Genomic DNA, 12,500 nt, shown 5'->3' on the forward strand with positions numbered 1-12,500 from the left:
AAAAGGCCGTTAAAAGTAAGCAAAATTAACCAATAAATTCAAAATGGTAAAAAAGAAACTGTAAGTATATCGTATATTCTTATTTAAAGATACTCATGAACTCGTTCATCTATTTAGTCGTATTACTGTATCACTATTTGATGATTGGATAAAACCTGTAACAATAATTTTAATCATACCATTCATTTTTAACAAATTGAGTGTTTGAATTACAAATTACACGTCAGTCTTATATTTTTGGCATTCAAAATTAAAACACGAATAAATCTAGAAGCAACTAATGAACAAAGCAATATGGCGGCGCCCATATGGATCACAAAATTTTCAGTGAATGTATGTAGAGATTATCTCTATTCATTTGCTGATTTTCTCAATTTTTATTTTACATACGTGTTACCTTTAGAGCCTTGCTTCGCGGACGGGCCGATTAATGCTCTTAATGTCAATATCTTTAAACTTTTAACTACGAACTACTTCTTTAGTGTTATTTACCTTCGTGATAATCGCGGACTCACAATATACAAATCGGTATATTGTACTGCGTCACATAGGAGAGGTCTATTCGTAGGTGACAATACATACATTTGTTTACTTTTAACGGCCTTTTTAATTGCAAACGGGATGTATTCGACGGGGAGTTTGGTATTATACACTGTAAGTCTACTATATACGACATCATATGATATAAAGAAATTCAACAATGATCAAGCGGCATATTTGTTAAAATGTAAAAGAGAAAATCATCGAAACATTTTTGTCGTAGTTAAAAGCAATTCTTTCCATATTGTATTACTCAGTATGCCTATGCAGAGCACATATTTACGTCTGGCATTATCTAATGACATGCTCTTTGTACATGTATTTTAGTGATTACTATCATTTTGATTAGTTTTTCCGCACAAAACTAGCATTGATATATATAGCTGACCACGGGTATGATGCATGTGACCCAAATTTGCCATTACGCATGCGTCTACATTTAATTCGAATTAGCTTCGCTTAGCGTTCACACGGAGCTAATGCGAAGTAAATTATCGCGACGTCAATTTTAATTCGAAGTAAACTTAATGCGCATTAAAATCTCCGTGTGAACGCGGTTCAGATTTAATTCGCATTAACTTACGTTTAATGCGAATTAAATTCTTCGTGTGAACGAGTCATATGATTGTCGAGAAATACAATTACATTTGATCGAGACGAAAGGATGAGACATATTTCTAACATTTTATTAGAGGAATGAAAATTCCTTTGGGTTAATGGTTTTTAATGTATCTCTGAGTGGTATTGTGTCGTAACATTATGTTAAGGAATAACCAAATATTCTTCTTCTTAGATGTCATTTAATAAAAAGGTGGACTTTTCACATATCAAAACGAGTTTGTAATTTATTCCAGCAAACGTTTTATGCATAATATGTATATCACTCCAAAATGCGGTCATTTCATTAATTTAACTGTCCAATTACATTATAAATCATTTTTACAATAATGATCGAACTAAGTCGAACAACAATATGGATTACATGTACTATAAAACATTTTCATTTTTCCAAACTCCCAATATTTATTCTTTCCTTTACTTAGCAATTGCAGCAAATTATTGAACATTTTGTTTTGATATGTTAATAGTACCGGTGCTATCATAACTTGTATATCCATACAGCATCATTACAAGCCAAGCCTAGCGATTCTCAGTACTTTCAGTACTTTGATATTAAAGACAATCAACAACTGAATTATGCACATTAGATAATAGATAAGTATATTTTATATATGTTGAATTTTCGCAATCAAATTTTAAATAACATTATTCATTTTACATTAATACCAAATAGCGTTTTTGTATAAGAAACTTTTAAGTGTGATAATTTAAAAGAACGTAAAAAGAAAACATAACGTCTGAATAAATTCATTGCTGTGATCCATGTGTATTTTTGGAAATAATTTATATTTCCTTAATAATCAATAACTTAGAGATTGGTTCATTGCCCCCTACCTCCACTGAAACCAGTACCCCCTAGTGGCACACACTAAAATTGAAGTTTTCATCGTTTATTTGACGTGAAATTTCGGAAATCATAGAAGTATCTGCTACAGCGTTATGTGCAGAAACCATGCGTATTAGTTATTTAGGTGGAGTGGCAGAATTAATTGAAAATTTCACCAAAATATCGATCAAATTTGCATCCTTACTTGTGGTTGCCGAATATTGTTGAAGTGTTCACTTATTTCTAGCACAAACTGCAAGGTGGGAAACGAGCAAGAGTGACCGGGGACAACACTGTGATCCGTCGTATGTTAATATAAGACTATTTTTATCTCTATAGCTGTAACCAAGATAAATATGTCAACATATCTAGTAAAACACGCTTCGAAATCCGTACCCCCTAAGGTCACTATTCTACACCCCCAAATGCGGGGTTGTACAAAATGGTAATGGTAGCAAGTTATTTTCCATTATTGCATCAGGTATACTGGTAGGTTACATTAGGTCCCCATTTATGCTTGTCATTGGTTAAAATCTTTCTTCATTAGTTTCTAAGCATTTGAAAGTTTTATGTACATATGCCCTCTTTTATGTTAATTATTCTGACTCTATTTAATGATATTGTAGGATTGTTATCCAAAGAGAAAGCTAGCGAAGGTATGGCATGTTCTTCATAAAAGAGTTTTGACTTCCTTTATAAAAGTATGACATACTTGTACATGTATTACAACAGTCTCATGCTATCATTGATTGTTTATTTTATAGATAAAAACCAGTGTTAAAGAGACTCAACTGACAAAGAGGTATAGGCATTCTTTATATTTTCTGGTCCCATTAATGCATAACAAATAGGTGTCCTCTTTGATTATTATTGGATGACCTCTGGGCCCCATAAGCCTCTAGGTATATGAGTTTCATGCTATATTTGTAACATAAAATGTTACTGACTCTGTTTACTGATGTTTTAAGTTTGTGTCCCAAAGGGAGAACTGAAAAAGGTATGGCATGAATTGCTTAAAAGAAAGCTTTGACTTTGAAAACTATGACCTACATGCATCACATACAGTCTCACGATATCATTGATTGTTTTACAGAAACCCAGTCTAGAAGACTCAACTGACAAAGAGGTATAAGCAATCTCTATATTTTGGGGACCATTTTCCATAATTGCACAAGATGTATAGGTTACCACAGGTCTAAATTTATCCTTTTCATATGGTGACTTCTGGACCAATTAGCCGCAAAGCATTTCAGAGTTTCATGATGAGTTTACTGTGATATCAATTATCTTACCTCTGTTTACTGATGTTGTAAGTTTGTAACCCAAAGAGGAAACTGAAAAAGGTATGGCATGTTTTGCAGAAAAAAGCTTTGAATTCCTGCCACATAAACATGTAGCAGAAGGATAATTCGTACCCTCAAGTAGGACCCAGGGTCACCACATTTCAGTATGACCCCAGGTCACCCTATTTTCTACACAGTTTACTACGCAAAGAAATAGTCCAACATAAATGTGAAAGTACAATGCAGACTCTGTATATTGCACACTAGTAAAGGAAAATGAATATTGAGCAAGTCATTATTGATCATTTACATGTCATAATTGTTTAGCAAAAAATAGCCTAATTTTGAAAATGATAATTCACTGTTATCTGCATCCCCCAGATTTCCCCAAATACGAGAATGGGATATAAACCTACCTTATATAATAAATACAATGCAGTGAAATTGAACTTGGAATATCGTCCTTTTATTTATTTGTAATTTGTTTACAGAGAATTGTAAGATAATGTTGCACATAGAGGGTGACCTCTGGTCACCTATTGATTTCAGACATGAAAATTATGTTACGGTTGATTATATCTCATGATGCTACAACAGTGTCAAGGTGAAATGTTTAGCTCACCTGAGCTAAAGAATAAGGTGAGCTTTTTTGATTATTTGTCTGTTTGTAAATTTTCTTATCTACTGGGCATATTTTCACCAAACCTAAGTAAGTGCTGTCCACATTTATCTTCAGATGGTCCATGGGTAAATTGTCTAAATTATGTTATGGTTTGACTTTGTAATTGTTCATTAGATTTGTTGTGAATAGAAAATATGACATATTTAAGGCGTGTGTGTAAGATGTGTATAAGAGATAACAGGAAGTATGAATTTCGGACTTAGCAGGAGCTTGGTCATGTGGTCACTCTACCTGTTACTTGGCTATGTATTTCAAATAGAAGTAGAATTATAAACAAGGGTGATCGAAGGTCATCCATACACTGAGATGTCGGTTACCTCAGGACACCTTTCTATCAATTTTTTCAATGGTGACCAGATGTAACCCTTGCATGACCATTACATCAATAGGTGACCAGAGTCCATGGGTATATGACCACTACATCAATGAGTTACCAGAGGTAACCCTTATATGACATTTACATCAATTGGGGACCAGGGGAAACCCTTATATGACATTTATATCAATAGGTGACCAGAAGTAACCCTTGTATGACCATTACATCAATAGGCGACCAGAGATAATCCTTATACGACATTTACATCATTGGGTGACCAGAGGTAATTAATCCTTATATGGCATTTTCATCAACGGGTGACCAGAGGTAACCCTTATATGACATTTACATCATTGGTTGACCAGAGGTAACCTTACATGACATTTACATCATTGGTTGACCAGAGGTAACTCTTATATGACACTTACATCATTGGGTGACCAAAGGAAACCCTTATATGATATTTACATCATTGGGTGACCAGAGATAACCCTTATATGGGATTACATTAATGGATGACCAGATGAAAACCTTTTATGACCATTACAAAACCCTCAAACTCACTAGGATAAAAACCCCACACTCACTAGAATAGAGTCCTCACATTCACTGGGATAAAACCCTCACATTCACTAGGATAAAACCCTCACATTCACTGGGATAAAATCCTCACACTTACTAGTATAAAACTATCACACCCACTAGGATAAAACCCTCACATTCACTAGGATAAAATCCTCACACTTACTAGGATAAAAAAACCCACACTCACTAGAATAGAGTCCTCACATTCACTGGGATAAAACCCTCACATTCACTAGGATAAAACCCTCACATTCACTAGGATAAAATCGTCACACTTACTAGAATAAAACTCTCACACTCACTAGGATAAAACCCTCACATTCACTAGGATAAAACCCTCACATTCACTAGGATAAAACCCCGACATTCACTAGAATAAAACCCTCACATTCACTAGGATAAAACCCCGACATTCACTAGAATAAAACCCTCACATTCACTGGGATAAAATCATTAGGAGAAAGCCATCACACTCACTAGGATAAAACCCTCACATTCACTAGGATAAAACCATCGAATTCACTAGGATAAAACCCTCATATTCACTAGGATAAAACCATCACATTGACTAGGATAAAACCCTCCCATTCACTATGATAAAACCCTCACATTGACTAGGATAAAACCCTCACATTGACTAGGATAAAGCCATTAAATTCACTAGGATAAAACCCTCACATTTACTAGGATAAAACCCTCACATTTACTAGAATAAAACCCTCATATTCACTAGGATAAAACCCTCACATTCACTAGGATAAAACCCTCACATTTACTAGAATAAAACCCTCATATTCACTAGGATAAAACCCTCACATTCACTAGGATAAAACCCTCACATTTACTAGGATAAAACCCTCACATTCACTAGAATAAAACCCTCATATTCACTAGGATAGATCCTCCACACTCACTAGGATAAAGCCTTCACATTCACTAGCATTAAACCAACACACACATTAGGATGGAACCCTAACATTCACTAAATGACATTAGTATCGAACCATCACATTTTATAAAAGAAAGGTGAAGATAACGAACAGTGATAAATCTTATAACTGCTACAAACAATACAAAATTCAGAGTAGGCCAAGCACGAACCCACGAACATAGGAGAGGTGGGATCAGGTGTATAGGAGGAGTAAGCATTCCCTTTCGACCGGTTACACTCGCCGTGAGCCCTATATTTCGATTCACTAAATAAAACTAGGATGGAACCCCCACATTTAATAGGATGGAATTCTCACATTCGCTATATATTACTAGTATGGAACCTTCACATTCACTAAATGATAGTAGGATAGAACCTTCACATTCTCTAAACGATAGTAAGATGGAACTCTTACATTCACAAAACGATTCTTCTGAATTGCCAAAATGAATGAATTAAATCATCAGATATTAAAATTTTAAGTGTCATTTTAAGATACTGATCATATTTGGGATAGATAAAGCAGATATTTTTAACGATTTTGCATTGATTACGACAGGTACGATGGAATAATCCCCCAAATACACTCATCTCGGATATTTTTAAAATAGAAAATCCATGAAACACACTGTTCCCCATAGTTAACGATGCCCCCTCCCCTCGAAGTTCCCTACTTTGTTAACCATCTTGTATCGTTCTTGGACTGCCGACTTCAGAAAGAAACAAAAAGATGGTAACTATTTTGAAATAGGTAGTGTTAGATCAGTTTCACCAATATTTCGAAGAATTAGAACTTTTATTCTAGTATTTGGCATTCCTCGGTGATGTTCCAGTATTCCGATCATCAGAACTACAGTCTTGAAAAAAACCTCTTTATATCTTCCCCTACATGTAGCTGTTTGTATTACATTTTCAATAGAAACCTTTTAAAATATTTCCTCAGTTGTTTGTATTGCGTTATCTCCGTATTATCACCCTTAACGTGTTTCGTATTTCAGATCGAAACCTTGTGTCAAAATAACCATAAATGAAAGCGTTGCTTGCATGGTGGAGAACATGAAATCTGTAGATCAACACTGCAAAACTCCTTTCAGTATCGGTTAAATCATCCCAAAAAGCGTTATCTAACGACTCAACGATAAGTATAGCGGCTTTGGGGATGTAGCTTACCATAGCAACGACAGTGATTGCAAGAAACATGCACGTAAACCTGTCTACCCTTTTGTTGAGAGTTTGGTAATATTGCCTTAATGATACTGTTTTTGATTTCTCATTTTGGCTAATTTTGGCATCGGCTGCAGACGACATATCGTCGAGACGTTTGTCTAATGTCCATTCGCAGTATTCCGATACGTCATCATTATGAATGTGGTCGTTCAAAATGGTTGGGTATTCTGAATCCATGTTCGATTCTTTTGCTAGCAGATCCACCCTCCTCTTGGCACTTGATCGTCTTTTCTTTTTCAGCCTCGTTTGCTGATAAATTGTTCTTCCGATTAAGCTATACAGAATCACCAGACATGAAATATTAATGAAGATGAGAGAGGAAATAGTTATGCTGTACACGACAGGTCCATTATTTTCCCACCGAGTTTGGTCTTGTTTGCATATATAACCTGTTGCATTGAATTTAGAACTGTATGTTGGAACGAGGTCGTAAAATGGTATGAAAGGAAAGGCGACGGTTACCGAAATCAAGAGAGCCGCAATAAGAAATAAACGTCTGTATTTCAGTGTCATTTCCTTTTTGTAAGGCCTGCATACTTTCACATACCTCTGAATTGCAATACCAATCAGAATGAATGCAGACAAACACCCAATAGCAGAGCAGAAGTACCACAGCAATTTGCACGCATGGTGAGATTCACTGCTTTCGCGTACACTATGGAAATATTCCATCCATATCCCAATAACATTGAGAGAAAGACCGAGTAAATCAACAGCTGATAGATAAGGAATAAAATAACGGTCGTCGCGGGAGTTACGTAGGCGTACTACAAAAACAAGAAGTACTGTGGAGTTAGCGATCAGACCCACTGAAAAGCATATCGTCACCAACACAGTTGTTGGGAGATATACCGATGACATGTACGCATTCCAGTTCTGTAGATCCCTGGAGATATTTGAATTACTGCGACTCCAACCCTCATTGTTATCCATTTCACTGAAGTTCATCTGAAAATAGATTTTAAAGGAGTTTACTGTCATCATATTCAGCTATACGATGAAAAAAGTACAGTATTCTATAAAATAGCAATACTTATCATTATATCATCGGGATAACCTGAAATTTCAAGATATCCTGTTGAATTTTCATGATGAAGCGTTAAATTTTAAATATTTTCTTTGAAATTTTCAGTAACCTATCTTGAATCAAGTTGAATTATAAAGTCAACACAATTTCAACATGTAAAATGTTCTAAAATGTAAATGCTTTTCTCCTTTAAAAATGGTCTTTTATGAATTAAATAAATTTTGACAGTCAATATTCATTTTATTTATATTTCCCAGGGAACTAATTGTAGCGACGTAATGTTAACGTTACGGATGTAGTTCGGATTGAGGTAAACAAAACAGAATACTGGGTCAGTATTATGAAAAAGTCTGTTAGGATAAAATATATAAAAAATCTCTCATATTTTGTGGCTGGATATGATTATCATCCAACGAGTTGTGTGTTTTCTATAAGGCTCGGAGATAGAAAACACGTGTACACAACTCGTTGGATAATAATTATATCCAGCCACAAACCATGGTAGATCCTATATATAATAGTTCAATACTTGCTTCATTGATCCAAACATATTATACATTTATTACTTGAACCTGTCAAGTTGAAAAAATTCATGTCGATTAAAATTTTGAAAAGGTTTGGAAAAGTTGTGGAAGGTTAATTTAATTTAAAAAACCCACCTAAATCTGCACGATTGTACAATTTCTGTTTTATCCAATACTTATACTCCTATATACGTGTATTTCAGTTCAAGTAGCAGAGACTAATACAAATTAATTTGGTTGATATATTTTTCAAAACAGAATAGCAACTCTTAAAACCATATAGCATCGGGAGCAGCACCATCCAGACCGTCTTGTCCAGAATGTGGAAGGACGTTCCATGCGAGGATTGGACTTGTCAGCCATCTTAGAACCCATAAAACTCAACGCAGAAATTAGCAAAGATGAAGCTATGGTCATCTACATCGAAGGACGAAGAGGAGGGTGTGAACTTGCTAGATTAAACCAGTCCTCTTTTCTTTCTTATTCCTGCTTTCTATGGTCTGGAGTGGTATGGACGGGCATGTTTAAGTGGTAGCGCCCTAGGGTGTGTCATGCTCAACTCTTTAAAACATTTGATGATTTGAATGTACATGTACGAAATGGAGAAATGGAGAAGAGAAAGTTGTGGCAAGTGACGTTTTTAATTTCCAATTAAATACACAATAGTCTGCAAAATATTCAGACATTTTACTATTTAGTTCAATGCGATAATTTAGTGTCTTAGGCGAGGAAATGCCCCCTACCCTCCTTCGAATTAAAAATAATCAAAAAAGCATGCTGGAACCCCTTAAGCGCTCACATATCTGACACTTTTCTTTCGTTTTTTTTTTTAATAATAATGATGAAATTTATTTAGCTCTTTATGTAAAATAAATTACTCAAAGGCAAGGATAAAAAGAGGAAAAAACAATAAAACACAATTAAATGAAATAAGATGACAGTATGACATAAGACCTTATATAATAAATAAAATTTATATAGCGCCTTATATAAAACAAATTACTCTAAGGCGATTTACAAGGATAGCGGTGAGGAATGCAACAATAAAAACACAATTAAATGAAATTAAATGACAGTATGACATAAAATCTTACATCTATAAAATTATCAAAATAAAACATTATTATTAAGATGGATAGTTAAAGCTTTTTTGGTAGGACACTATGCATAGTATATAAAAAGTACTCTAAAATGTTAAGTTAAAAGCGAAAACACTATCGGCATAAAAGTTCTAGGGAAAAAGTAATAAATACACATACAAACGGAATCACCGATCACACATTAAAAGCAAGACGACATAGGTGGGTCTTTAAATTTCTGTTATCTGTAAAATTACCAAAATGAAATATTTTAAGTAAGATCAATAGCTAAGGTTTTTGTTTTGGGGGGAAATTATGTCCAATCTAATTAAAATCAGACTTCTTAGATCCGCGCCGTATACTCTGCGTAAGTAGATCTGACATAACCCGATTAGGGGTCATGTTCAGATGAACTTTATGTCAGCCAATCAGCGCGTCGGCTTTGAAATCGTCGGTGTTTACAATTCAAGGAAAATAGCTGCGATTGTTTGGTTTGAAAGAAAACACATCACAGTTAGAGGTGACGTCACAATGCACCGTTTACATCGACTGGCGTTATATTCCTCGCGTTAATTAAGAAAACCATCTTGAAAACTATTCAAATCGTACCCATCCCTATTCATACATAAATCAGAATTCACAATTAATTTGATTTGGGTGTATTTTATATCGTACGTTTTGTTGTTAGTATGAACGGAATAGATTCGGCATTATTGCGAAAGTTTAGAATTCCTTATGTGAGAACAACAATTTTATAGTGTGCAATAAACTTCGTGGGAAAGCGATTACTGCAATTTGTTTACGAATTGCCGGGAACCGCCTGAATAGCCATCATTGTCTGTATGGCGCAATCTGACTGGCTGATAATTCTCATGAATATTACAAGCAAAAGGTCATGTGGACATGACCCCCAATGGGGTTATGTCAGATCCTATTATAGCGATTGTGAGCGTATCCTAGGATCTGGTTTTAATTAGATTGAAATTATGTCGAGCACTATGAAAAGTATTAGAAATCAACAAAATACATTACGAAGATTTAGAAATGTGCATTAAAATGGTCATTGACATAAATTTGTACTGTGTAAGAAGCTTAAAAATCAGGGAAAGCAATTTTTAAAAAGTTGGGTTTTAACAGTTTAAAAAAAAGCACGTTAATGTTTATGTTTTTGGCAACTTTAACACGTTGCGGAAGGTCATTCCATAAACTGGTTCCAGTCCAACTAAACGTGCGTTCTCCAAAAGACTTTGTACGAATTTTGGTACATTGAGTCTCAGTGATGTTTCATATCTTAGTGGTCGAGATGGGGAATGCACATCAATGAGTTCTTGTAGCACGCAGAAGGTAAACACCAAGATTTTGTATTGTGGACGATACTGCACTGGAAGCCGATACAGCTGCGCTAAGACTAGGGAAATATGATCCCGTGTCGTTGTCCTCGACACAAGCCTGGCTGTGGTGTTCTGTACCTTATTTAAGCAGTCCAATGTGGTCTTGCTCATTCCAAACAGAAAATAGTTCGCATAATCAAGTTTAGATGTAACTAGTGCATTAACAAGAGCCTTACACGCTTCTGTAATTATGAAATGGCGAATTCGACCAATATTACTTACTTACTTAATCCTCTTCGTGCACGTCTGCACATAAGGCTGAAATCAGCTCCCGCCACACTTGTCTGTCCCTTACCTTCTTTTCTGCTTCTTTCCAGGTTAGTCCCATCTCTTTCAACTCTCCATCTATCATTCTTCGCCAGGTTTCTTTTGGTCTTCCCCTCGTTCTTTTCCCTTCAGGAGTCCATCTGAGAGCGACATTTGCTGGGCATACTTTGTTCATTCTCATGGCGTGCCCTAGCCACCTCTATCTGCGTTGTTTAATTTCTAAATGAATGCTCTTTTGAGATGTTTTACTCCATAGGTCTTTATTAGAGATCTTTTTCGACCAATAGATTTTGCAGATTCTCCTAAGGCAGGTGTTATGGAAGGATGACAGCTTCTTAAGGTCGCTCTGAACAAGTTTCCAGCACTCTGCTCCATAAAGTAATATGGACTTGACATTACTGCTATAGATCTTTACTTTAGTTTTAAGGGAAACTTTTCCTGATCTCCACAAAGGTCTTAACTGACAAAAAGCTGATCTTGCCTTGCTAATTCTCGATGTTATGTCTTTAGATGTTCCATTGTCCTTACTTATGATGGCACCTAAGTATGTGAAGTTGTCTATTTCTTCGATGTCATGATCCTGGATTCTTATCGGTGTATTACAGGTATTATTTATCGCCAATACTTTTGTCTTCTTTGCATTTATGTCCAAACCAATAGACTGTGCAGTTGTTTCTAGTCGTGTTGTCTTTCTTTGCATTTGTTGTTTGTTGCTTGAGATGAGACAGACATCATCGGCAAAATCAAGGTCTTCGAGAAATTATTGAATTGTCCATCTTATTCCAGTATTTTCATTTCCGAGGGTAAATCTCATGCACCAATCTATAGCCGTGATAAAGAGAAGAGGAGATATAATACAGCCTTGCCTCACTCCAGTATGTACATTAAACCAATCAGATTGTTCTCCGTTGTGGATAAAAAAGCATTCATAGTTGTTATAGAACGCTTTGACAAGTGCTACTATTTTATCTGGTAGTCCATATGCTGAAAGTATTTTGTCATTGTCATGCAATGTCATAACAAGTACATTGTACTCTTTTTGTAAAACTTGAAACTTGTTACACTCTGAAGAGCCGAACTACACGGCGAAAGCGCTAAGTGTAATTAATTAGATGTTGATCATGTGTACTTAGTCATCGTTGGATATATATATATATATATATATATATATATATATATATATATATATATATATAGAACA

The 12,500-nt window shown here is 35.2% G+C and overlaps 1 protein-coding gene and 1 long non-coding RNA gene across 8 annotated transcripts in view; one reads left to right on the forward strand and one right to left on the reverse strand.

The window, feature by feature from the left end:
* Nucleotides 1–3,720: 3,720 nt before the first annotated feature.
* Nucleotides 3,721–12,500, reverse strand: part of LOC125664655 (cholecystokinin receptor-like) — a 21,197-nt gene continuing 12,417 nt past the window's right edge. For 6 of the 7 annotated variants that reach the window (XM_056154446.1, XM_056154451.1, XM_056154442.1 and 3 more), the window contains one exon: nucleotides 3,721–7,959. In XM_056154446.1, the coding sequence (XP_056010421.1) occupies nucleotides 6,742–7,959 (1,218 nt within the window). In that variant the 3' untranslated portion in view covers nucleotides 3,721–6,741. Of the gene's footprint in view, nucleotides 7,960–11,327; nucleotides 12,333–12,500 lie in introns of those variants that run through there. The other variant, XM_056154439.1, reaches the window with a different exon arrangement.
* On the forward strand, nucleotides 7,849–9,062 carry LOC125664722 (uncharacterized). Its single transcript, XR_007366054.2, has 3 exons — nucleotides 7,849–8,017; nucleotides 8,296–8,348; nucleotides 8,821–9,062. It is a non-coding gene; the product is annotated as an uncharacterized LOC125664722 (long non-coding RNA).

The sequence above is a fragment of the Ostrea edulis genome, chromosome 1 (genome assembly GCF_947568905.1).
Source record: "Ostrea edulis chromosome 1, xbOstEdul1.1, whole genome shotgun sequence".
In the NCBI taxonomy this organism is placed as follows: Eukaryota; Metazoa; Mollusca; class Bivalvia; order Ostreida; family Ostreidae; genus Ostrea; species Ostrea edulis.